General features: G+C 52.0%; 7 protein-coding genes across 7 annotated transcripts; 4 read left to right on the forward strand and 3 right to left on the reverse strand.

Moving 5' to 3' along the window:
- Positions 1–2069: 2069 nt before the first annotated feature.
- PG986_002744 (uncharacterized protein) lies at positions 2070–3298 on the forward strand (the record flags this gene model as incomplete). The annotated part of the gene is made up of 2 exons (XM_066838966.1): positions 2070–2083; positions 2146–3298. 2 exons carry the CDS (start codon positions 2070–2072, stop codon positions 3296–3298), a joined length of 1167 nt encoding a protein of 388 aa, XP_066704030.1.
- A 643-nt stretch (positions 3299–3941) lies between these two features.
- PG986_002745 (uncharacterized protein) lies at positions 3942–4178 on the forward strand (the record flags this gene model as incomplete). Its single annotated transcript, XM_066838967.1, has 1 exon — positions 3942–4178. The coding sequence occupies one exon, from the start codon at positions 3942–3944 to the stop codon at positions 4176–4178; it is 237 nt and encodes a 78-aa protein (XP_066704031.1).
- A 3137-nt stretch (positions 4179–7315) lies between these two features.
- PG986_002746 (uncharacterized protein) lies at positions 7316–8640 on the forward strand (the record flags this gene model as incomplete). Its single annotated transcript, XM_066838968.1, has 3 exons — positions 7316–7612; positions 7662–8267; positions 8335–8640. 3 exons carry the CDS (start codon positions 7316–7318, stop codon positions 8638–8640), a joined length of 1209 nt encoding a protein of 402 aa, XP_066704032.1.
- Positions 8641–8936: 296 nt separating this feature from the next.
- PG986_002747 (Alpha/Beta hydrolase protein) lies at positions 8937–10979 on the reverse strand (the record flags this gene model as incomplete). Its single annotated transcript, XM_066838969.1, has 9 exons — positions 8937–9112; positions 9226–9312; positions 9378–9475; positions 9537–9673; positions 9743–10077; positions 10138–10214; positions 10278–10355; positions 10430–10470; positions 10716–10979. 9 exons carry the CDS (start codon positions 10977–10979, stop codon positions 8937–8939), a joined length of 1293 nt encoding a protein of 430 aa, XP_066704033.1.
- An 826-nt stretch (positions 10980–11805) lies between these two features.
- Positions 11806–13039, reverse strand: PG986_002748 (uncharacterized protein; the record flags this gene model as incomplete). The annotated part of the gene is made up of 3 exons (XM_066838970.1): positions 11806–11974; positions 12031–12516; positions 12567–13039. 3 exons carry the CDS (start codon positions 13037–13039, stop codon positions 11806–11808), a joined length of 1128 nt encoding a protein of 375 aa, XP_066704034.1.
- A 6474-nt stretch (positions 13040–19513) lies between these two features.
- On the reverse strand, positions 19514–20500 carry PG986_002749 (Glycerol 2-dehydrogenase (NADP(+)); the record flags this gene model as incomplete). The annotated part of the gene is made up of 1 exon (XM_066838971.1): positions 19514–20500. The coding sequence occupies one exon, from the start codon at positions 20498–20500 to the stop codon at positions 19514–19516; it is 987 nt and encodes a 328-aa protein (XP_066704035.1).
- A 1657-nt stretch (positions 20501–22157) lies between these two features.
- PG986_002750 (HAD-like domain-containing protein) lies at positions 22158–24012 on the forward strand (the record flags this gene model as incomplete). The annotated part of the gene is made up of 3 exons (XM_066838972.1): positions 22158–22172; positions 22587–23144; positions 23200–24012. The coding sequence occupies 3 exons, from the start codon at positions 22158–22160 to the stop codon at positions 24010–24012; spliced, it is 1386 nt and encodes a 461-aa protein (XP_066704036.1).
- Positions 24013–25316: the final 1304 nt, after the last annotated feature.

A 25316-nucleotide genomic window follows, 5' to 3' on the forward strand; every position in this document is an offset into this window, starting at 1 on the left:
ACCGACGTCGTTTATATAACGTAGTAATAAAAAAGCGTCGCTTCCCTCTTTTAATTCGATATTAAAAGCGTTTTCGATATAATTAATTATAAAAACTAATTATTATACTCCGCGAAAAAAGATTACCGGATTAAGTTTACTAATAAATCGAAAGCTTTATTACGGACAGATCGGTTTACTTTTATTTCGACGGTAAGTCGTTAAAAAGAATTTAGTTCCGCGTTAATGTTTCGTAAAGTTCCCCGTTATTACCGATCCTTTTTATTTTTTATATCGCTATATTATACGAGAAACTAAAAACGTACGAGCAGTTTATTATCGTTAGATTCGTAAATAATACGAATTTTATTATTATAAAACTAAACTACGTTACGAATTACCGAAGCTTAAAAAGAGCCTAAGAAATATATAGCCGTTAAGTACGCACGAGAAAAATAAAGTTCGAACTTAAAAAAAGCGAGCTTATTTATTTTATTAAAGCGCGAAAAACTTATACGCTATAGGTACGCCTCGGAGACGTTATTATAACGCCGATAACCTTTGCGAAATTCCTCGGCGTTTAGTTTTATTAAAAGTTATAATAGAAAGACTATATTTTAAAAATTAAAGCGAAAATAATAATTTAAATATTAATTTTTATTAGGCTCGCAGCGTTAATTTAAGAATATTCGGTACGAAAGGTAAAAGAGCTTTATACGAAAATAATACGTAACGTATTCGCGTACGAAACGTCGGTTTGATATAAAATAGGCGATATCGAAAAAAGGCCAGCTTTTAATTTTATAATAGTTTAAAACTTTTATTTCCGGACCGTAATAAGGATATATAAGGCGACCCTTTAATACTATTTAAAGATTAAAGCGGCAGTTCCCCCCTCGATTTTTATTTAAATACGAAAGTAACTAGTTTTAAAATATATACGAAAATTACCGGGAAGTTATAATTTTTACGCGACGCCTATATAAAAGCGGTAGAAATTATTAATAAAAAACGTAGCGTAAAGAGAAAGAAATAAAAAGAAACCTTAAAAGGCTATTAACGAAACCCCCACGATTTTATAACTAAGCGACGCTTAATTAACGTTAATTAAATAATAATTAAATAATTAAACGGTCGTATAAACGCTTAAAAAAATAAAAATAAAAATAGTTTTATACCGTTATTTCGACGCGAGGCCGCCGCGAACTAGCTATAAAATTGCCGCTAAACTAAAAAACATACCGTTATTACGACGATATATTTAAACACGAAACATTAGTTTTAATATAAATACGCACTAAAAAAATAAGGTTTAAATCGTTCCTATTTACTTATCGGGTTTTAAATATCCCGACGCCGCTATATTACTACGGTAAAAAACGGGAGACAGCCGAATACTTAATCTTATATTATAAAAACTTCGAAGGAAAACAAGAGCAATTAATAAAATAGCTAACACCTAATCCGCTGCGAACTCGTCGCGATCTAGCGGCGCTTACTGTAAAAAAGATACGGCGAAGGTTATCGCAAAGTGGCTTCTACGGACCGATCGACTGCCGCTATATAAATTGGCAATAGAGATTAGGGGACCACTCGAACCTGGATAATCTCTTCAGGCCCTAAAGCAAGGGTCACTAGGCTGGTGGGTAAAAACCAGCATAGTAACGTCGAGCACGTAAAATAAATTTTACGATATTGACAGCGTGTATTTTTAATCCAGCTTCGGCACGGTTTATTACACGAGGAACTAAATAAATATACCGAAGGCCTTCGGCATACGGCGTACTATTAATAATAATAATAAATTTGCTCCCCACTATTCTAGAGTGCTATTGTCCATCCTATAATAATGAATACAATCATTTTACTATCCATACCCCGCAAAGCGCAGGAAACAATTACTGCTCTTTCATCGCAACCGAATTTTCATACTTCCTCTTGGAATTTCCTTCGCGCACACCCGACAAGAGATTTCATCTTGTCCGCATTATATCCACAGAAAGATATAAACCAAGCCGAAATAACCCATCAAAGGCCACACTCGATTCAACATCGAGGCTAAGCGATAATGGCTATCAATAGGGCGCTAGATGCGGCCCACAAGGTTGTTGTTTAACACTCGGCAACGTTGTCCTGTTTGGGGTGTCACCAAGGGACCTCCAATAGCAATGATGACTGGAAGGTTGAAGGAATTGTGGAGGATAGGAGCGGCTGGCCTTCCAGCGATGATACGGTCTACTTCAGCGCCGAGATCACCGAGCTTCCGTTATGGGGAGTGGATAATGGACAAGAAACTGCCGATGACGAAGGCCGTACTGAGGTAGAAGCCCCTGGCGAGGAACAAACATCTCATTTGGCCACCCAAACACGCCTCTATAACACGGCGTTCGATAATCAAGCCTCGACTCATATCGAGATTGAGTCTACCGAGGGGCTGCGACTCCAAACCAAAGCACTGGGCATTGTCAAGGAGGCGTGGTACTCCTTCTGCCACTGCTACCAGTGGTTTATCTGGAGAGGCTTCTTCCTCAGCGGACCGCCTACGATTCTCCTCGAGACACCAATTGTCCAGATCTGCATCGATCACTGGCACAACGATAATGTACCCGGTGTAACCTACCTGGGCGCCTCGAGTGCTCTCCGTTTCGTCACGCCGCTGAGGAACGCAGTCTGCCATTATAAGCCAGAACAATGGGACGCGGTGGGGTTTGACCGTCTTCTACAGAACTCCCAAGCTCTCGCCGTGGCCCTGAATGACGAGCCGCGGGCACTACAGGTTCGGCAACTCCGGGATGAGTTGCGAGGGCTGGCCGCGGAGACACTTCAGGAGATTGAAGCTCTAGGATTCGCATCTATTACGCCCTCTCGCCGGGAGTGGAAGCCTCACCATGAATGGTTCCTACAGAACGCAGCTGCAAGAGCAGATCATGGTGTGAAAGGGTACCACCATGGAACGGCGGTCTGGCTTGCCGTCGAGGCGTGGAGATGGCAGCGACAAAGCTTTGGGCTCGACCACCGCGACTTGGAAGGTGGCAACAATTCCTTGGAGAACTTGCAACCCGGCAATTTAAACATAAAAGACAAATGTGTCTTTGAGAAAGAAGACGAAATGGTGTATCAAGAACATTTACCGTTTCACCACGAACTTCATAGCCCACGCCACCACGGTATCAACATGTCAAGCAACCACGCTACGCAGACCACGACAGAAGTCAACACCTATACCATGAGAGAATTCAATATCCACACCACGAGAGACGCCGCCACCCAAACAGTAACAGAATTCAACACCCACAACACAGGAGACGCTGCCACTTAAGCGGCAAACAACTCATCGATATAGATCACCACAAAGGTACTCAAAACATTGCACATAATGGATGCCTTGGCTGCCTGGGTATGTCCGAGCTCATGTGCTGCTCTGCCTCGACCGTCCCAATGAAATGGAGGAAATTCTCGGGCGCGGAATCTCCGTCGGCTTCATGAAGATCGTGGGACCTTGGGACTTTGACCGAATCAAAAAATCTTGAGCGATATATATAATAAGTCCAGTACTTAATATACGATTAAATAACCTGCTTTTACCCTTTTCTTTTTAATACCGAGAAGTTTAGTACATTTTGAACACATTGCCTTATCCGGCTCAACTTTTACATCGTAACTGCAAGAATAGTATAACTGTTAAGTGTATAATAAGGTTAGCGATACGTATCTATTGTTCGCAATTAATGCTATTCAACCCTACTTATTAAACACTTCAGCCCAGATATTTTTTACGTGTTTTTCTCATCCACACAACTTCGATGCATCAACCATCTTTTATTCCTTCTCCGTGTGAATATTTTGTTTTATCCTAGTAGATTCACCTAGAACATAACCATACCTAGCACACTGTTGTTCTGCCACAAATCCCCTTCTCTCCTCTCATCTCCTCTCAGCACTCTTCTCCTCAGGAATGCAAAATGGTCCACTACATTGGTTCCGCTACACATCGGCTGGGGCTTGAGAAAGCCAAGATTGAGCGTCTTGAGGCCGAAATCGCCCGACTCAAGCTTGAAAATGCGGCGCTGCAAAGCAACGTCGACAAGCAGCATGATCGGACAAACAACGAGGCCACTTTGAGCAGTGGCTCAGCAACAAATCAGAACCCAGCACCATCAAAATCGTATCTTCGCGCCACCGTAGCCTCGACCAGTTGAGCGAAAGTAGCAGAGACGAGCTCGACGTCCAAGCCACCGCCATCTCCACTGTTCAAGGGCACGCACAGCAGGGTATATACTCACGACGACGGGAAACTCGTGGATGTCACTCATCGAATTGGCGTATGTGGGAAAGTATGACAGCCGATTGGATACCTACGTCACACCGAATGCACTGGGGAGAAGAAGACAGCACCAAAAAGCCCATGAAAGAAAGGACTTAAGAGCAGCACAGACAGTTCCAACACACGTTCCGATACCTCGATTTGGGTCCCTCCAAAGCCAGACCCAATAGATTGGAGGGACCCCTGTGCCGCGCAATGTTCCAGAGGGCACGCTTCTTCCCATAGAAGAGAAAGCCCTGAAAAAGATAACGCAACTGGAAGTCCCCTTATGGAAGAACGAAGCGTCGAAGTGGATGAAAATCTCGTCTGCATTCTCCTGGTACGCCATGAGCGAAGCGCACGATCTTGCCAGAGGGGCGCTTCGCAGCTTCTGCAAGATATGGCCCCGAGCTTTACGAGGAGGAATTCCCCGGCTGCGACGCGGAAGTCCGCTTCGAGTGGAAAGAAGTCGAGTGGTCTCTTCAATTTCCTACGGCCTCCAACGGACCACTCCGAGGCAGCGATGATTTGAATGAGGCTCTGAGAGAAGCAAGAACGCTGCGCAATGCATGCAGCCATTTCTCAACCCAGATGCGCGAGGCCATCTTGATCGATGACCTCCTGAAGATAGCACACACACTCGTCGTGGCTCTAAACGACGCGCCGATAGCGGCCAGAGTCTGGGCGATACGCGAAGAACTGGCACAGGTGGCAGCCAAAACTTAAGAGGAGATTGAGGCCTTAGGCTACTCGTCACTGTTATACATTCGACGTCAGTGGCAGATCCACCACAAATGCTTCTTCGAGGACTTCCACCGGTTAACAGTCGTTAGCACTCAGATAAGTCCACCTGGCACAAACCCTTATCTTTTGGACGAAAAGCCTGGGTTGTCGCCTCTGGTCGCACTGGCTGCCTATGCGTACAACAACTTTGACGAAGCTGAGTCGGTTGTAGACGATTAGGAATCGGCAGAAGGTGGCAACCAACAAATTACGTACGAGGAGGATTACCCGACCAAGGGAAATTGTACTGTCATCAACACCGGCGACGTCTATTTCGATCATCAAGACGGATCAATCGATCAGGAAGCCTACCACGACGAGCACCAAATGGACCTCGGCGGGAAAACCCCAGCAGGCGAACAAGGATCGTAAATCGTAAGGAACGTGAAGTCTTCTAGCTAAACAATTGGTCGCAAGCTCACCCGTGACCTGGCTACCATTTCATCTTTTCATTGCCGCCTTCATCTGGAGGGCCATAAGCCGTTGCTGTTGCTAGCAGCACCTTCTTCTGCGGAGATCCGCTTATATCGTCACAAAGCAGATAGCAGGCGAGACTATGGATTGGCAACTGGTTGGCTGACCTACCCATTGCCCTCTCCCGAGTTTGACACATTATAATAGTTAATACACACTATAAACCCATCCACGACTGACTCTGATTCCATGCAATGGTTTGCCTTCTTAATTCTGGCCAAATCCTTGTTCTAACTAATTTCTGCAAGGGACAAACCCGGATACCCTTCGAAAAGCATCAGTACGCCGTGCATAACTTTAGGAAGGCCAAGTTCAAAGGCGGCGCCCTAAAGTAAAGCTCGAAGGCGAAGAAATTGAGTCCATTGTTGGTTGCTAGGTCATCCCAGACACCTTGCAAATCAATTACACTCACTTCATGGATGCTCTGCACAAAGCTCGCCTCTCGAAAAAGGCCATCAGCCACTTTCAAAGCCAGTGGTGGGACGGCGACTAGTATGACGAGCACTTGAAGTTCACGCAAGCCCTGAGCGTGGCTGTTGGCAATGCCGCAAGAGCTGAAAGAACCTGGGAGCTCAGAGACCAGCTCAGGGACGTTGCGAGAGAAACACTCGAAGAAATTGAGGCGCTGGGATTAGCATCCATACTCCCCATCGAGAGGGTGGCTTACCATGAGTCCTTCTTCTTGACATTCTATAGCTTCGGTCACGGAGATGCTGCCGCCAGCATGAACGAGTCTCAGTTTTTTCTCTGCCGTCGAGCTGGCTCTCCGGGCTTGGTGGTGGCAGGAGGAGACCTGCGATACCGCGGACAGTTTTACCGTAGATAACGACGATTCTATTTTTGCAAATAGCCTAGAAGGGTTTCCGATAAGCGACGACTAAGATTCGACGAGAGCAAAATACGAGTATACAGACAACATAACGCTTCAAGAATGGGAAGAGGTTGAAAATCTGGGAACACCACCGCAAAAACGATGCAATACAGCAGCCGAAGGCACATTTCACCAGCATGATTTTCCTATTAAGGGGGCGAGCAAAGACGAAAAAGGGGATCGATTGATTATGGCCAGAAGGTCAATGGAAATATGTCTAGCCTACGTCTTGGGGAGCACCTTTTCATTGTTGCTTTGGTAGGCTGCTCGTTTAGGTACCGGCTGCTACTATCGTTAACATTGTTGTCCCCGGAATGGTCTTCAATTGCCACTGAATTTGAGATGGCTAAAGTTCCAGAGTTTTGAGGTGTAACATGTCCCATAGCTGCAGCGGTCTGGACAGCCCCTAGTCGACGGCCCCGAAAGTAGAACGTCACGGTCGGTGCCAACTGTATATCCTTCACCATCGAGGTTATCGGTGATGAGCTTTACACGAGAAAAGGAGCTTCCACGAGATATGCAGATGTTCTAATGTATAATAGTGACTATACGCCCCTTAACCCCAATTCAGTCTACAAGCAATTGTCCGAAGGCCTCAGACTTGGAAGACCCCACACGAATTCACAACCAATGTGGCAAAAGTGTGAATGCTAGGTGTAAGAGGCCCCTCCATCTTGAAGCACTATAGAACGTGGCCCGCCTAAGATTGTTTTCTATTCACTTTTATCAGGACAACTGTTACCTATTAATTTTCCTTCCTTCCTTTTCCCCAGCATCTGTTTCAGTTCATCTCAAACAGATCTCACCCTACCAAGAAATGCAACATCATCAACATAATTGCATGCACCAAACGAATCCCGTCTTTCCGTCAACAGGAAACCTATCTCGTCGCATCAAGAAGCATGATGCCGACTCACCAAGCAACACTCCAAGAGGAAAACAAGCGCCTCTTGAGAGAAATCGCGAAACTCAAGCTTGACAATGACATACTGAGGCGCAAGTCCAGCTCAAGCACGTCGCGCAATGCCCCCCAGCCGAAGGCAGCCCCCAGCATAGCCCAGAAATCGTACCTACAACCCACTGCCGCCTCCTTGAGCCGAGCAAAGTCAGCGGAGAAAGAGGAACCTGAGCCTACCAAGCCCACGTCGACCAAGCTCGAAGCAGCGATAGATTCCACCAATTGCCACTTCATGCGACACACCGTCTCCTCGAGACAAAAAACTCGGTCTCGCTGACCTGGGCGTCTCACAGAGTGGAGCTTGGGGTAGCTCAGAGGATACGGTAATCGACAACCACCTGGATGGTTCCAATTGGGAGTGCCCGGCTTATGTCCCGGACGAACCGTTGGAGGAAAAGAAGATACCGCCTAGCCCTGTGTCGGCCGGAGAGGTCAAGGCCCTGAAGGAAGAGACCCGCCTTGACGATTCCAGCTGGGAGGACAACGCAACATCCTACGTGATCATCCCCTCGTCTGTTGGCTACCGGCTTCTGTCCGAAGCCAATTCTCACAACAAAGGAGCCTTTCACGACTTCTGCAAGAAGCACCTGCCCTTCCTGTGGAGATTCAAGTTTCCCGGTGGCCACGAGGAAGTGCGCTTCGAGACCCTGTCAAACAACAGATTTCTACATTATTGGACATTCTGGGACGTACCGATTCGGCAGAACCTGTGGGAAGCCAAGAAGCTGAGAAACGAAGTCAGCCATTCCTCAGGCGAGGGCTCGAGCGCCGCGTACTACGACAGACTTCTCAAGAATGCCCAGAATTTCTCCGTCGCGCTTAACGACGCCCCGAGAGCCGTCAGGCTCCGGGCCCTACGCGACGAGCTGAGGACTGTGGCCACCGAGACGCTCCAGGAGGTTGAGGACCTGGGTCATGCATCTATTTTTTTTTTTTTTTTTTTTTTTTGATGCACATTATTGGAAGCCGAATCACGAATGGTTCCTGGAGAAGTTCAATATCTGGGAGCCTGATGTTTCCCGTCTCACTATTCAGGGCTTCGTATTCTCTCCTGCCGTTGAATTGGCCGCTGAGGCGTTCCTATGGCAGAACGCAGTATACGGGTATGACAAAGAGTTTCTCGTGGAGCCAGAGGAGCCAGAGGAGCCAGAGGAGCCAGAGGAGCAACACGAGCCAGAGGAGCAACACGAGCCAGAGGAGCAACACGAGCAGGAGAAGCAAAACCAAGATAACCAGCCAGCCCAGGACGAGGAAGAGACCTCGTCTTATTAAGGAAACGAGTGGAGATCAAAGAGGCTTCAGCGAGATATAAAAATAATCATAATCTCTAATAATGAATTAACACTAAACCCTCGTGCTTACTCTAGTTTCTAGGTGACTTTCTTTAATCCCATGTAGTCTTTCAATCTTCCAATAGTGACCATGCCATTGCTCTCCTGGTTATAATAAACAATGCCTATTTCAGGCTTCCTTCGAGACTTTTCCCGCTACGTCTCACCGGCAGGACCCGGCTTATATACAGCGTAGTTACATACATGCCCGCTCGTATGGAGCCGACATATGCCCCTTTACCCATCCGAACAGTCACTGATATCGGCGATCGACGGCGGAGCCAACTGTGCCGCCTCAGTGCCGTTTCCGAACAAGACCACCGTCTCTCCGTCCGGACTGTACTTGGGCCATACCAATCCGCTGCTCGTGGAGGGGTCTTTGGAAGGATCTGTGGCGAAGGCTACCCACATATCTAGATGAAGGATGGTAAGTTAGCAACCGCTTTCTGGTAGCCGTTGTTTTGTTCAACGGTACTTTCGCGGAGAACGGAGAATGTTCTTGGGGAAAGAAATATGGGTTACGAACCTTCCATCGCATAGCTTGTCTGCCATTCCAACTCGGTCGAGTTCCCGCGGAACTGGTAGTGCGTCCCGAAGATAAGGGGCAGATCCGCTGAGCGCAGAAAAGTAGGTTAGCCTGCTGCTTGGTTTGGACTGATACGTAGCGTCGAAACTCACAGCTGTGCATGGCTCCGAGCCAGTACCGCGGGGTGATATTGGAGAAGTTCCCCGCGAACAAGTAACGATAGGTGATATGGCCATTGTCAAGCCGATCTCTACTCATCATATCAGCACTCCGAGAATCTTGCTGTATGGGTCGCTCAGGGAGAGACTAACTTGAGCTCCTCTCGTAAGCTGCAGTCGAAGCCGCCCACTGGGTTATTGGGCAGCTTCGGGGGCGGCGTGGTCGCGTTCTTGTCGAAACCACCAACGAGGGCAGCCGCCTCGTTGGAAGTAGTCCCCGTAATCAAAGGCTGTGTTTGTGCAACGATGCAGTCAGTCCTCCATTTCTAGTCAACTAACTCTCCATCCGGAAAACGTACTATTTTAGCCACCAGTCCTTTCTCGAGCCTCTCGGTGTAGTTGGAGAAGGTGGTAACATTATCAACAACCGCCCCGAACGAGGGCACATCCTCACGGCCAGACTGGAGGACGCTCTGGAGGGTCTGAGCCGGAATTCCCTGCATGCATTCGAGTTCCTCTTCGGCGTCCAGACCTCCACAGCCGACGATGTCTGCGAGTTGCGAGAACTTGTTGACACTGCCGCTGTCATCGTCCGAGCCGGGACCGATGCCCACGGTTCCGGAGTTGGCGATGGCGCCGGCGATGATGGGGTCTTCGCCGTTGGCGTATACGTAGGAGGCAGTCAGTCCGGCACCTTGTTGCGGTACTGTTAGCTAGGGGCAGTCAAACGGGCGTCTTGACTTATTTGACTGACCTGCACTCTGGCCCCACAGGATCATGCGTTCCGGATCGCCTCCAAAGGCTTCGATGTTGTCCTTGGCCCATTCAACACTTCGTAGTCATCAGCAAAGCCGACCCTTGCTTCTTCACGCCAGGTTAAGGGGGCGTACTTACACCAGCCTTGCATCAAGGAACCCTGCGTTCGTCATCGCGCCATTGGCACCAGGGAACCCGAACACGTTAAGTCGATAGCTACCCACCACGATTCACAGTTAGCATAGGCATCCTTTCCACCATCACGATACGGCTGACAAGGCTTCACCCACTTGAACGTAACCACAATATGCGTCTGCATCCTCTGCACCCACTGATCCGGCACCTGGTAAGCCGCATGCCCCCCCTCCCTCCTGAAACCCCCCACCACACACCCAAATAATCACTGGCACCTTCTCCTTCCCCTTCCCCTCCCCCTCCGCCCCCGCCACCACCGGCCTCCGCGGCGCCCACACATTCAAGAATAAGCAGTCCTCCCCCTGCGGATCCCGCTGCTGAAACTCGGGCACCAGCTCCCACCACAGCCCCGTGTAGTTGCCCCCCCTGCTGCACGCAGACCGTCGGCCAGTCGCGCGCGTAGCGGTGCAAGCCGTCATCCTCGGCCGCCAGCGGTGGCAGGAACCGCCGCGACCCCACGGGCGCCTGGCCGTACCGGACCCCGCGCCACTGGTTCACGTCCGGGGCGGTCGCCGTGTCGACAAAGCCCGTATAGCGCCCGCCGGTCGTGTTGACGGTCAGCTCCGCGTCGTACGGGGTCTGCGCTGCCGCGGCGCCGACGCCGACGAGGCCGGCGGCGAGGAGGTGAGCTGTAGGAAGCTGCATGGTGGGTGGGGGGTATGTATGTGCGTGGAAGGGCGTGCAAGAACGTCCAAGACAGACAACTGACAGCAATGAAGCATACACGAGCCGCGAAAGCAGGGGAAGCGTCGGTTATTTATCAAGGACCAAGTATGCCGAATGCTAGTTCCATTAACCAACCAGCCATCTACGCCTTCAGTGAAGAGGGGTTCCCATCACCGGCATGCGAGCTCCTTGATGACGACGTGCGCTCGCATACTGCCGTGTTCAGCAGAAGTAATCCCGCGAATTAGAGGAACTTCCCCGCGCTCCCCCATTCTTGAGCCCCGGCCAAGCGAGATGTTGAATGCGGAGTGTCAATTGGCGATGTAGATCCCTGCCCGCTCCGCAACGTCGATATTAGCCAAGGCCAACTCGCCAGTTGCCGTACTTATCCAGCCCATACAACATCTTGGCGTCACGATGTCGACAAGCTTATCAACCAATCAAGGTCCGTGACTGGCTTGAATTGGAAAATCACATGAACACTGATACTGTGACTGTGGACAAGGGCTGTGTTGCAGAAGCAGACCGCGGCAGGTTGTTACTAACACCATTAGGCAGCTCTTAGAGAATACCAGAATATACGGCCTTGTCATCTGCCGGAGACCCATAACACAACGACTACATAGCATATGTTACATCCTCAAAAACAATGAGGGACCGCCGGTACAGCCCAAAACATGTAGACATATGTGAGGCCAATGTGGAGGCTCACCCACCACCACTATCCTCTACCTCCTCGCCAGAACTCTACCACCATTTATTAAGATAGTTCTAATGTCGAATGCAACACTTGAATAGAACCACCTCAGTCAAATATCCATAGGTCAATGCGTGCATCGTCATTCGAGGCTGGGATGTTTGGACAAGTATCCATATAGGTCGCCTCTACACGTTGGATGTTGCCAGGACCAAACTCCTGAACGCAATGCCACCAAGCAGTTGTCAATCTTTGGATAATATCCAGGGAAGAGATCCTATTTCAAGATCAGTAATGGCTCTAGCCCAGCATGGAGCCTGAGTTCCTACGTACTGAGCGCCGTCGGGATTGCCATCAGGGCGTGCCAGATAGATACCACAAGTGCTGACGCGGATCAACTCGCTGAACTGGCCTGCACTACTCCAGTCGCTTACATTCCAAAACCCGGGCATGGCAAGGAGAACATCCTGCAAATCCGTGCAGTCTAGCCATTTTGGCGAATCATATGTGGTATGGCAGGTACGGGGACCCTCAGAGCACTTTGGGAAATGGGTGCCTGCGTTGTTCCAGACTTCGGTGAGAAGCTCGAGTGGTTGGGTCGACTCCGAAAGATTCGGAACATCCACAGCTCGCCTTGGATTGAATTCACCATCAGGCGAGTGAATCCACAGCTTGAGCCGTGCAAGGCCGCCGTCAGGCCCGGTGTTTGGGCAGTCGAGCGATACCTTTGCACCCACACGAATGACGTTGCCGGGGTACACGACGCTACAAGACCGTCCGGCATTGGTCATCCACGAAGTCACGTCCACGGTAGAGATCCTGCTATAGTCAATGCCAGCTCCAGTTTGTCAGGGTCCATGAATGCCTACTGTGCACCGTCATTGATATGGTCATCATCGCGTGCCAGAGATAGGATGCACTGGCCGTAGAAGCCCAGCATGCCGTACAGGTTGCGCTGCTGGAAGAAGCTCACGTCCCAATAGCCAGGGGTGGCATCGAACCCGTTCTTGAGAACAACGCAATCATTCCAGATGGCCGACTTGTCCGTGGTCGTGCATGATCGAGACTTCAGCGTGCAGAGCCGTCCGACAGTGGGATTAGAGTGCCAGGAGATAACGAAGTCTTGGTAGGCATCTAGCTCCTGAGATGGGGCTGTTGGAACTGCCTCCTGTGCTACTGGTACACCTGCTTCCGTGTTGTCCGGGACGAAGCTTTCATGGAAGTAGACGGGGACGACGGTACCGTCGCTCTGGGTAATATTGTACTCGATGAAACCTGGCTTGATTGGTTCAGCGAGGCCAACGAGGCAGAAGAAGAGAGAGGGGATTGCAGTGAGAAGCATGATGAGCCAAACGAGGGGTGGCCAGTTGTTCTTCGAATGCCCCAGTACGAGTCGAAAGTGCAAACTAAAGCGCAGCCTGTCTTGCAAGTGCGTATGGGGTTAATTCGAGATTGGTCAGAGAAGGTGACTTGAACGAATGTTACCAAGCGAGGTCTTGGACGAGAACGTGTGGTTGGGAGAGGATGTTGTCAACCGACCTGTCTTGGAGGAGAATGTGAGATGGGAAGAGAATGTCAGAGTCCAAGTCCAGAGTTCAAGAAATGTGTTCACTTCCAAGACGGCATGAAGACAAAGCAGGAGCCCAGAATGTCTTGCCAGCGATGCGTCAGTAATCAGTTGTGGTCAAGCGATGTCCTGGCAAGGGCGAGGGCATCTGCGTGGCTGTCAGGGGCCAGATGGCAGTTGCTGTAGGTAGCGCTCAGAAACCATCGGCCATTGAACGAAGGCAGGCGTGCGCTTGATGAGACGCAACAGGTGAGTTATCTTCACGTACATGCCTACCAGACATAAAGCATGGCCCTGCCGCCGCTTCAAAGTACCGCGCCTTCTTCAAGTTCCGTTATGGATTTTTGGACGGGCAGCGGATTGAACAAGCCGCATGTGAAAGCACTTGCAGCTTTCATCTTTGCTTGTGTTGCAACACCAATCCATACTACATGATATGTAATAGGCAGTTGCGTAGGTTCTACATTGTCGCATGATGCAAGTCCGTTTGAGCATGCTCGTGAGGCTTTCCCAAATGAGGAAGGGGAGATATCAAGAAGTATCAATGACCAATCAACGCGCCCGCGATGGAACCGCGGGGGTTGCCGTCGAGTGTGAGCAAGGCAAAGCCACACCCAGTGAGGCGCAACGCACAAGACAAGGGTGTGCGCCTGCCACATTTCGCTCGCTGCGTGCAATGTGCAGTTGTTCCCCTACATGCCTAAAGCAGTTACCTTCCCTTTCCATCCTTACCTAGGTTACTTAATCGAAGCGTGATGCGGGCGGCAGTCGTGCAAAATGAGGACCCGGGGGACACCACCTACCTAGTAGTAGCGGCAATGGCGTAACACAGATTTGCTTGCTTCGACCGGCAGTCTCATTCCCGATGATCGACAGTTTTCGCCTGGGGGTTTCTGCTGGCTGCATGTTGTTGCTTTTCGGATCTGCCTGCCAAGGAGGGGAACGCACTCGCAGGGGTCGTGGTGGGCACTGGTGGGACGCACCGGGAAATACAATGGGAGGACGAAGGAAGGAGTCAGAGACGGGACTCAAACAGACAGGCAACGTGACAGGCACACACAGGCACACAGGCGGGCACGCGGACCAGAACCCAAACGGCTACCTGCGGCCGGGCGTCATTTACTATTAGTAGCTACAACATTTTGGGTAGCGGAATTTTTTCATTACGGCAGATGCCCGCTAAGCCCTCCCGGTAGAGGGAAAGGACCCCTTGGTAGGCTTAGCGAATGCTTGACTTTTGCTTGTTGTTACCAGCTCTGTCTGCCCACCTGTACTTGTACTGCAAAGGGCGTGGAAAGGGCCATTTTTGGGCACATACAACGGGGAACCAGTCCCCTCTCTCAGGCTACGAGATGCAAATCTGACGATGATTATGTCAAGAGGCATACACCATCTGGAGTTTTTGCCCACAGATCGTGGAGTTGCAGCAAGAAAAAAAAAAAAAAAAAAACAAGCTGGTCATGCAGCTGTGACTGTGACTGTGACTTTGGAGACTTTTTTTTTTTCATTGCTGACCGACAAATCGCAATGTTAAACCCCCCGCGACAGCCAGCTGTGCGTGGGGCGTTTGGGAACTTAGCGACAGCACTGGGCACTAGCACCTGCGGATGCTGCAATGCAGATGCCCCCACCACCAAATGTATAAGCACTCTCACTCTTGACTCTCGGACTCGGGCTTGGGCAAAACAGCAGCCAGCCAGCGACAGCTGCAGCAGTCAGTGCATTGGTTACACCACAGCAGCAACAAGCAAGCATCAGCCCATCTCTCGGCAATCCTCCAGGACAGGATGGCTGGTAGAGATTTGGCCGCCGGAGGAATTTCACGTACATACATGATCGCGACAGATCGGGTCTGGTCTAGAAGGTTTGCCTGTTCTTTCTAGAAGAGTTGGGTGTGTACATGTAGGTAGGTAGCATGATGTGATGTTTGATGTGTTACCTGTTAAATATTACTGGTAGTACCCTAATGTAGGCAAGCGCGTTGGCTGTCTTGTACGTGTATGTGTGTGTAGGAATTCTACACCATCTCTCCTTTTCTCTCTCTCGATTTTCCTCCCAAGTGCTTTGTGTTTACTCCCGGTAGATTCCAAAAGAGAGGGGGACGGTGTAGGAGGTATGTGGGAAATGTAAGCTAATGTAGTGCGTGAGGATGGAGAAGCGTAGTGTGTGTGTGTGTGTGTAAGCCCTTGTGTAAATGCAGTCCCGAATAAGAATATATCCATTGATCTTTTGACCCGACCGCGCGCCAACGCCTGGAGAGAAAAAGGACGATCCCGACCAACGCCCGCTGATAAAAAATAGTGTGAATGGAACCAGAGCAAATCAAAAAAGGTTTGGGTATCCCGATGCGCCCCCCATCATGAAAATGCATCGCGACCCGATTGTCACGCAAGCATCTCGTTTCCCATGCTCGACACGGCAGCCCCCCCACGGACTCTGGGTGAAGTCTTTTGGGGGGCGGCTCGTGGCCGAAAGACGTTACGACACGCACCCGCCAGCAGTAGAGCGAATGAAACAGCCCCGTTGTTTCGTTGGGCCCCTTTCTCCCTTGTTGCAGAGGATGCGTTCGACCATGGCTGTGGTATGGTGGGTGGTGAAGGGTACGCGACCCCTTATCTCATTGAGAAGTAAACACCGTGCCCAGCCTGAGAGAGTGTCCGAGTGGATTGTGTGAGGACGGACTCTCCCGTGCTTCTATCAAATCCGAAATGTAAAAAGTGTGTATGTAATCATCCCAAGGTGGCCATCATGGTAGAGATGGTGGCCTCGTTTCGTTGAGGTATCAGCGACACGGATCTCATCTCTGTGAGGGTGAGAGATGGAGGTGCGCCAGGCGAAGCAGAAATGGTTGTGGTTGTTGTGGTTGTTGTGGTTGTCGTGGTGGTTCTAGTTGTGGTGTCGTCTTGTGTGAAGAAGCTCGATGATTCAGAGCTGAGTATCCTTGGTGGGAGGTTCGACCTTGTTGGTAGGATGGCAATACCAGCAGCACGACGACGAGTATTCCGTCTTGCAGATCTGGCAAACGTGTGTATGCATAATGGCGGTGTGTGTGTGAGGGTGGGAGATGAACGAGGGTGAGTGACAGCAACGAGGGACGTGAAGGTAAAGAGGGTTTGTGGTTGAGAGAGTGAGAGTGAGTGTGGTGGTAGTAGTCGTAGTAGTTGTTGATGTGTGATGAGGTGCCAGCCACAAAAGAGGTGTGTAGTAGTAGTGTGTAGTCGAAAGGAGGATGCGACTAGGTATGGTTTTAAACGATAGGACTTTCCGTTGGATCTTTAGTTTGGGCAGAAACTAAATATCGTGGTAAGATATTTGGATCAGGGAACAACACGGGGGATCGCCAGCGAGCTCAGGATAGGGACCTCGCCGGTCATAAGTAAAAATCGGCTTTGGCTTTTGCCAGTGCGGGGTGTGTGTATGGTGTGCCTGTGTTCCGAACGCTTGACCACCCAGCCCGAGCACAGAGACCTCCTGTGACTATCAAAAAAGGCACCATCGTGAAAAGCCACTAATGCATCCATATCGCCCTTGGGGGGTCCCTGGGGCTGCCTTGCTGGAAACTCCACAGCATGGGCGATTTTGGCTGATGAGGTCGTCTCCGATTCGATAGTCGCTAACCTCCGCCAGCGCGTGTGGGCGGATCCGCTAGTCCTGGCTTCCGGTAAGACGTGTCGTGTCCCGTTAAAAATTAAGACATGCTCTATGTACACACACACACACACGCACAGAGAGAGAAGAAGAAGAAAAAAAAAGCAAGCGACATGCTCACACCACATCTGCATAGGAAATTGAATCCCACGCCAGAGCAAGAACCCACGCGTTCCACGTGGAGCCGAGAGGCCACAGCCCGCGCGTGGCTGCGTGGGATGGGCTAGGGATGGTGATGGGATGGCATGGGCTGGCAATGGGACGGCCTGGCAGCCTGCCAGCCTACCTGGGCCCTGGTTCAGCTAGGTTAGGTATTCTCTATTCTCCGTGGCCAATCCTTGCGGCATCGACGGCCTCGTGGGGTCCCGTCGGACGCAGACATGACTCTCCCAATTCCTCGTGTCCTCGTATCCCGAAAGATGAGCGATTTCATTTACCTGGCTGCGCCTGCGTCCCAGGCCGCCGTGCTGCTTTGTTGCTGGGCCATGCTGGAGGGTTCAGAGGGTTTGGTTAATTAGGATCCGTCGTGAATGGCCGGATGTGGTGGTATTTTAGGGGTCCACCCAGCGCTAAAGGTCGCAGCCGCCAAGCCAATATTTGGTTCCGCTTTGAGAAAGTCCGTCCGTTAGGTGTTGGGTAGGGCCAGCGTAGGCCGGAGGGAGGTGGACGACGTCGACGAATGAATCTACGGCTTTGGGGCCTGCTGCTGCAGGCGACGGGCGGTAGTTGTCGCATACAGGTAGGGTTCGACGGCCTTCCGGGATGCTCGATGCTGACCAGGGTGGCCGAAGGATGCCTGATCGAACGGGTGATGATGGGAGCGTAGCCCTGGCCTGGCTCCATCGACATACCCATCGCCCGCTGGGCTCCTCCAAGGCCGAAGGTGATCAGTGATGGATGGCATACCAGCACGTTGAAGCCCAGCTAGCTACGACCACACATCTACATGCAACCACCTATGATCCTCGTGCATCAAACCCCACCGGCACCGATGCGATGCCATGCTGGGGATTTAGGGATGATCAAAGCATGATATCGTGGCTCGGGTGCCTAGCTCAGGTGGGAGATGGTAGCATTAAAGCGACGTCAATGCCACCCCTCGGTCGGTTTAGGTTTGAAGGAGATGCGCGCGCCTCGACCACGTCCCTGGGTCCGATGCAGCAGGTTTCGCCTGAGATGTCCCCTACGGGTTGACGCCATGGCTAATTTCAAATATCGATAATAATATCAGGCTGCACCCGTCGCCAAATTTCCAGCTGGAATTGGCTCCGGGGGGATCTGTGTACCGTCCGAGGCGCGCTGCAGGTAGGCCACGGAGATAGGCCCTGTAGGTCACCAGTAGGTAGGTACTTTTCTTTTGGCCGGCACTTTGGCCAACCAACCGTCCGGCCAGCCGGCTTTTTAGTGCTGACGACGACGCTGCTGCGCGCGAGGCACGAGGAGAGGCGGTTGACACACGGAGAGTCAGAGAAGTGCCCAAATCCCAGGTGAGCCAGTCGGTCCGTCGAGCCCACTGTTAATGAGAAATCACCCTCTAAAAGTTGGGGTTCGCTGCTTGCTGTAGTAATGCCGCCCGAGTCAACCATGACGATCACGGCTCAACAGCCCACAAGTGACAGCACAAATCAGCGAGTCCGTCAATGATTGCTGCTACAGCATGGCTCGGCGACAATAGCTGGCAGGGGAAGGCCGAGTGCTCTACTTCTTTTTCTCTTTTTCCTTTCTTCTTTCTTTTTTCTTTCTTTTTTTACCCGAACTGCGGGCCACCTACCCCTACCGCCTGTCCAGCCGAGGGCGCTCAACGGTTCCATGCCACAATGGTCACCGTGCCACATGGTTATTTTCATCCTGCGGTTCTCCGTCGTCATAAGGCATTGATTGAGATCGGTTGGACAATGAGAAATTGCGGTACATTGTGATGCGAGAGGCTTGGGCTTTGGATTGCCCCCGGAGGACCACGTCCTGGTTGCAGATTGGGCGTTTCTATTTTTGAACGCAATCAATAGTGTAACGGTGTCACAGCATTAATCAAATCGCTAACATAGCGATAGGCGCGGTTGGTTCAGAGGTCAACTGGCAGAGCAAGAAAAAAAACGAGGTGCGCTCAGCACTCAGCACTCAGCACTCAGCACTCAGCGTTCAGGCGCTGTTCACCAGCCCCAAACCGTGGGGTGCCATGCCATGCCAGGCTCTAGGTTAGGCTTGGCTTGGCTTGGGTGGATTGATCATGGAAGCGAAGTGCCGTCTTCAGCCACTAATCAATCACCCGGGAATTTCGGAGCCAGGAAAATTACCAGAGATTAAAGAATCCCACGATTCCCTCAACCCCCTTCGCACAAAATTCCCCTTTGGATTGTCCGCGCAACGACTACGTCCTGATACTACTTACTTGACTCGCACGCCGTCCGCAGCAACTGTCACCAATTATTATGGATACCGTCTACAGGTTTTGTTCTAATGTCATTATTCATTATCTACGTTAAAAAGCTGTTGGCTGCGCCGCCTTCGGTATGAAACAGCAAGGTCGACGCCATCCAGTGGTGTTTCCACTGGTCACAATCTAGTGTACAGCCATCGCGCGTTCCCGACGTAACGAATCGCTTAAGCGACGGCGGTGCCCGCCTCGACCGACTCCTCCGGCCACACGTTGTATCCGAAAGTGTCCTTCATGTTGACGAACCGAGTGTGACGGCCCTTGGCCACGCCGTTGACCGCCTCGAAGTCGGCGTCCGACAGCTCGGGGATCTGGAAGTTGCTCTCGATGCGCGAGGGGGTAGAGCTCTTGGGGAGCACGACGTAGCCGCGGCGCAGGCCCCAGGCCAGAATGACCTGGGCGAGCGTGTGTCCGCTGCGGTCGGCCACCTCGTTCAGGGTCTTGTCGGTGCGCACCTTCTCGCCGGTGTTGGGGACCTGGTCCTGCGAACCAAGTGGGGAGTAGGCGGCGGGCAGAATGTCGTTCTCGAGGCAGAACTTGACGAGCTCCTCGTTGGGCAGGAAGGGGTGGATCTCGATCTGGTTGACAGTGGGCTTGATCTTGGCGAAGGACAGCAACTTCTTGAGGCCGTCGATGGTCCAGTTGGAGACACCGATGGCGCGAGTCTTGCCGCTCTCCTGCAGCTTCTCCATGGCACGCCACGTGGGCTCGGGGTTCTCAGTCAGCTCCTTCTTGATGATGTACTTGCCGTCGGCACCAATCTTGGGCATGTACTTGTCATCCTTCTCGGCGGCAATGGGCCAGTGGACGAGGAAGAGGTCAATGTAGTCCAGGCCGAACTTCTCAAGCGAGTTGTTGAGCGACCACTCGACCTCCTCGGGCTCGTGGAGGTGGTTCCAGACCTTGGTGCAGATGAAGATGTCTGAACGCTTCACCGAGGGGTTCTCCTTGAGGAAGTCGCGAACGGCCTCACCAACCTCACCCTCGTTCTGGTAGAACCAGGCACAGTCCAGGTTCCTGTAGCCCACCTTGAGGGCGCACATAACGGCCTTGTAGGTCTCGCCGACGGAGCCCTCGCTGGCGAAGGTGCCGAAGCCGAGGCCGGGGATCTCGACGCCGTTGTTCAGCTTGAACATCTTCTGTGCGGCCGCCATGTTGATGGTAGTTGAGGGTATTGTGTATGGTGTGTTATGGTGTAGTATGTATGTGTGAATCTGATTGTGGATAGATCAGATCTTAGGCTGTTTGGTTGCTGGTGGTAGGGGGAGTTTGCTGAATATTTTTGGTATGTATGGGAAAAAAGGATAGCCTCTAACTGTCAAGGTAAGGAGACGATCGGCCGGTCAAAAGGACTTCTGGCCTAGATATCGGAGAAACATTACATCATATGCTGCGAGGCGGTACCGTACGAGAGGAAAACTCTTTTGTCGTGAGACTCTGGGTAATGGAGGGGTTCGCCGTGGGGCCACTGACGCAGTCTATCGCCGTTTCTGCTTGATTCCAAAGTGGGCCTTAGGCAGGAATACCTTGACTAACGGACCGCTTTATCGTATGCAACTACAGTAAGTCAGTCTATGCAGCACAGTAATCTATCTCTACCTATCATGGACACCTCTGGCATGTAGGTATGTATGTATGTGCATCGAAAATGTATATTCGGGGGCTGATTCTTTGGATGCCATATTGAAAGCGTGCTCAACTTTGCAATGTCCCCCGTTCGACGTCTGGCTGTGTTTTCACGAATCCGAAATACCTACGTTTTGGCAGGACTTATCCGAGAAAAAGTGATGAAATCCAGCGTGTGCATCATGTCCTGAAGAACGCGAGAGTGTCAAGTGTGCTGCTTGATGCATGCCAAACACGGCCTTCTGATTTGCTGCCATGTTTATTGCGCAGTCTCACCGCGAGTCAAGGAACGGCGTCGAGGAGGTACAAGCCGACGAGGTGGTCCTAGCGGCGTCTCCTTCTTCAGGCTTTTCCAAAGCTTAAACACCATGGATCTGCGGCTGTCACCGCCCAATCCGGCTAAAGGTGAGGCAAAAGGCTGAGAAAGCCTTGCAGCATCGGGCCAGGGCCTTGCTAGGCCTTGCTAGGCCTGGCTAAATCGCTAGGCCTTCCACGCCAGCACGCTGTTTGCTTCTTTTGCCCAGGGCCTTGCAGGCTTGCAGGGCTTTCGCATGGCCCAGGATCGACGCCAGCCAAGCCAGCGCACCCCCACCGGCGAGTAGGCTGCTTGGCCGCTGACCAGCGCGCACACTAATGGACATGCCGCCGAATGATGTCACATAAACGGAGCCTCTGCATCAGCACATCCGGAATCCTCCTCACGGCGGAGCAGATTCGGTGGGCCCGGTGGCCTAACCACGGCTTCTTCTCGGACGCCAATCCCTTATCGTCTCAACAGTCGCTTGCCGCAGAGCCGTATGCCTGCACAGGTTAGAAGGGGGCCCTGTCTGCCAGCGAGCCTGCGAGCCTGTGTTGTGTGCCTGCCACCTGCGACAGCCACACAAACGCTGGCTGCTGGCAACTACTGGCCCTTTTGGCAGCCTTTGGCCCTCCTCCAGTTCGGTCGAGTCAAACCGCTATTACCAACGTGGTCGTTTCAGGGTCCTGGCCGGCACCCTGTCAACGCACCCTGCCACTGGTTATTCTTGGTTCAAGCGCGAGATCCGCCCCAGTCACCAGTGCCAGCCATCAAGATAATGGAGTCTCCGTTATCACTCACTGTTGGGGCACGGCCGGCGAGGAGACTGGAGGAATCTTATCGCCATCGAGCGAAGGGAAAAAGTTACCTGCATACAGTTAGTTGGCATGTACCGCGGTACTGTACGGAGTTACAACAAAGTGGGATACGGATGAACGAATTTTATCTCGGATTCAGCTAGTACCAGTACGCCTGGGAAGTGTATTCGGGAAAAGAGACGAGGTCCCTACCGGAGATGCGTGCAATGTTGCCGTCATAGTGGGAATAAATACCCTTAGCATCCCCCGCCTACCAACGTCAGAAAGAGGTTTCGATCATATCAGTTTATCTATCTCCTACTCATTCTGCCAGGCCAGTATCTACTCTCTTTCCTCGAACTTATTCGGACACGATCATCCAAACCTAGCCACAGTTTGATACCACCAGCATCCATCCAGCTGTCTTCACCATCCCATCTTCCCCTCCACCCTCACTACCATCATCACCATGTCTGCCGATCAGGGTAACGAGGTCAACGTGACCGCTCCCCCGCTGAGGGCCAGGAGGCTCAGGCCAACGGACACCACGCCTCCATCGCGATCCCCGGCGAGCACAAGGGAGATGGCGCCATTGAGATCCCCGCCACGCGGTCTTCCATCTCCGAGGCTCAGAAGTACATGCACAACCTCAGCATGTCCCCCTCCATGAAGGATCGTCGCGGCTCCCGCAACTCCTTCGGCACATCGCTGCCCATCCCCAGATCCAAGCGTCAGTCTCGCCTGTCCTCGGTACACTACCCCTCCGATGGCGCCGACGGACGCCCCGCGCGTCCCGGCATGCCCCCGATCCAGCCTACTCGCGCCCTCCTGGCTGCCCAGGTGCAGACCATCGAGGCCGAGAAGGTCAAGAAGGCCAAGAACATGGCCTTCGCCTTCGACATTGACGGTGTCCTGGTCCACGGTGACCGCCTGATCCCCGAGGGCAAGCGCGCCCTCGAGATCCTCAACGGCGACAACGAGCTGGGCATCAAGATCCCCCACATCTTCCTGACCAACGGCTCCGGCAAGCCCGAGAAGGCCCGCTGCGAGCAGCTGTCCAAGATCCTCAAGAACCCCGTCAACACGGAGCAGTTCATCCAGTCCCACACCCCCCATGAGTGCTCTGGCCGAGTACTACAACACCGTCCTCGTCGTCGGTGGCGAGGGCTACAAGTGCCGCGAGGTCGCCGAGCAGTACGGCTTCAAGGACATCGTCGTGCCCAACGACATTGTCGCCTGGGACCCCACCATTGCCCCCTACCGCACATTCACCGAGGAGGAGCGCGCCACCTCGCGCCCCCGCGACTTCTCCAAGGTCAACATCGAGGCCATCATGGTCTTCTCGGACTCGCGCGACTACGCGACCGACATGCAGATCATCATGGATCTGCTCCGCAGCGAAAACGGCCGCCTCGGCACCATGGCCAAGGACCCCGTCGCGCAGCGCATCCCCATTTACTTCTCCCAGGGCGACATGCTGTGCCCGACCGAGTACTGGACCCCGCGTATGTCGCAGGGTACCTTCCGCATCGGCTTCGAGGCCATGTACCGCGCCGTCACCGGCGTCGACCTGGAGCGTGTCGTCTACGGCAAGCCCGAGCTGGCGACGTACAAGTACGCCGACGAGGTGCTTACGTCATGGATGGAGCACCTCCACGGCGAGGAGAAGCTGCCCGAGAACGTGTACATGGTCGGCGACAACCCCGCCTCGGACATCATCGGCGGCAACATGTACGGTTGGAACACGTGCCTGGTCCGCACCGGTGTCTTCCAGGGCGGCGACAACGACGAGAACAACCCGGCCAACTTTGGCGTGTTCCCCAACGTCCTCGAGGCCGTCAAGACGGCGCTACGCAAGCAGCTCGGCGATGACTTCAAGATGGAGTTCGACGAGACCATCAACCCCACCCAGGGCGAGAAGGACGACGCCGCCGCCATCGAGTAAATTGTGTCTTGAAGAAAACATAATTTTTACACACCTTTTATTACTTACTACGACTACGCTCTATACGATGGAAATGATTGGTTACGGTCTACACAAAAAAAAAGTCTAAGACATCTATACTTGGGATTTTATACAGTTAGGTGCAGCATAGAATAGGTCACGGCGTTCACAGCGCAGCTTCTGCAAAGGCGAAGCTTGCTTTTTCCTACATGGGGATTTAAATCGCCCCCTATACCAACGGAGGCTATTGGGTTAAATTGAAAAAAAAAAAAAAAACCCTTTCTCTACCTAAACACATTCTTTGCATGATTCTTCTCGTGACTCTCCTCTTTGTGATTGTATTGCCAATGGCGCAAGGCCTTCAATTGTAGCGGGCAGCTGCCGCACTCACTACCACTACTTCAAATTCCAGTGTACGATGCGATTACAGCGGACAACGGCAGCTAACTACACGCGATTGATTCACTCCATCCGCCCGTCCGCCCCAAAATAATGCGGGAATTTCAGAATCCCCCTACCTCGAACTCGAGAGCTACTGCTAGCCAGCAAGCAAATGCGATTTCCTAACCAGATTCCCTCGTTTACCCACTCGGAATTCCGAAAGAACAGCAATGCATTTTCACAAAAGGGATCCGTTTCCATCAACAAGGCCATTCCCGGCACACGCTTTTTCTGCCCTGCCCACTACCGCGCCGGTTTGTGAAGCGACCGAGCAGTGGGGGGGCGCTTGGTCTCCTTTAGCTACATACAGTAAAGTCTCTTGATGGAGGGGCTTGGAAGGCCAGGAGGGGTTGCTTTTGGCTTAGGCGCTCGCTGGCCAGTGTCAGTTAGGCGAAACGAAGGTCCCCAAAATAAACCAGCAGCAGCACTGCATGGCTTCGATTGCAGTCACCGACTTTTCAATGCCTCAGCCGTGGTTTGTTCGTTGGCCGTTCACCTGGCTGCACTATCGCCAACGGATTGGCAAGCCAACCACCACCAACTGCCGCTTCTTCACCCACGCTTCCGAATGCTTTTCTCACACTGCAGGAAAAGGGGTCCAGTTCTTATGCGAGGGCCCAGGAGGCTAGCTAGTTCAGGTGGCTGTAGGTCATGTACTTGTAGGTCTGATGGGCCAATGGGTAAGATGCGCACTGATGTATGCGTGCAGCACCTTTTCCTGCGTGGGTGGTATTTTGATGCTCCTCCTCAATATTCCTTGCCTTACATATGTTTCCTGCACCTAGTGATCGCCCGGTTTTTGTTTTGTCGGCTTGCCTCTCTGGGCAAGTCGCTGCTTTTGCTTTTTTCCCCTTCGTCTACGG

Source organism: Apiospora aurea (genome assembly GCF_038362705.1).
Source record: "Apiospora aurea strain CBS 24483 chromosome Unknown utg000002l_segment0_segment0, whole genome shotgun sequence".
NCBI lineage: Eukaryota > Fungi > Ascomycota > Sordariomycetes > Amphisphaeriales > Apiosporaceae > Apiospora > Apiospora aurea.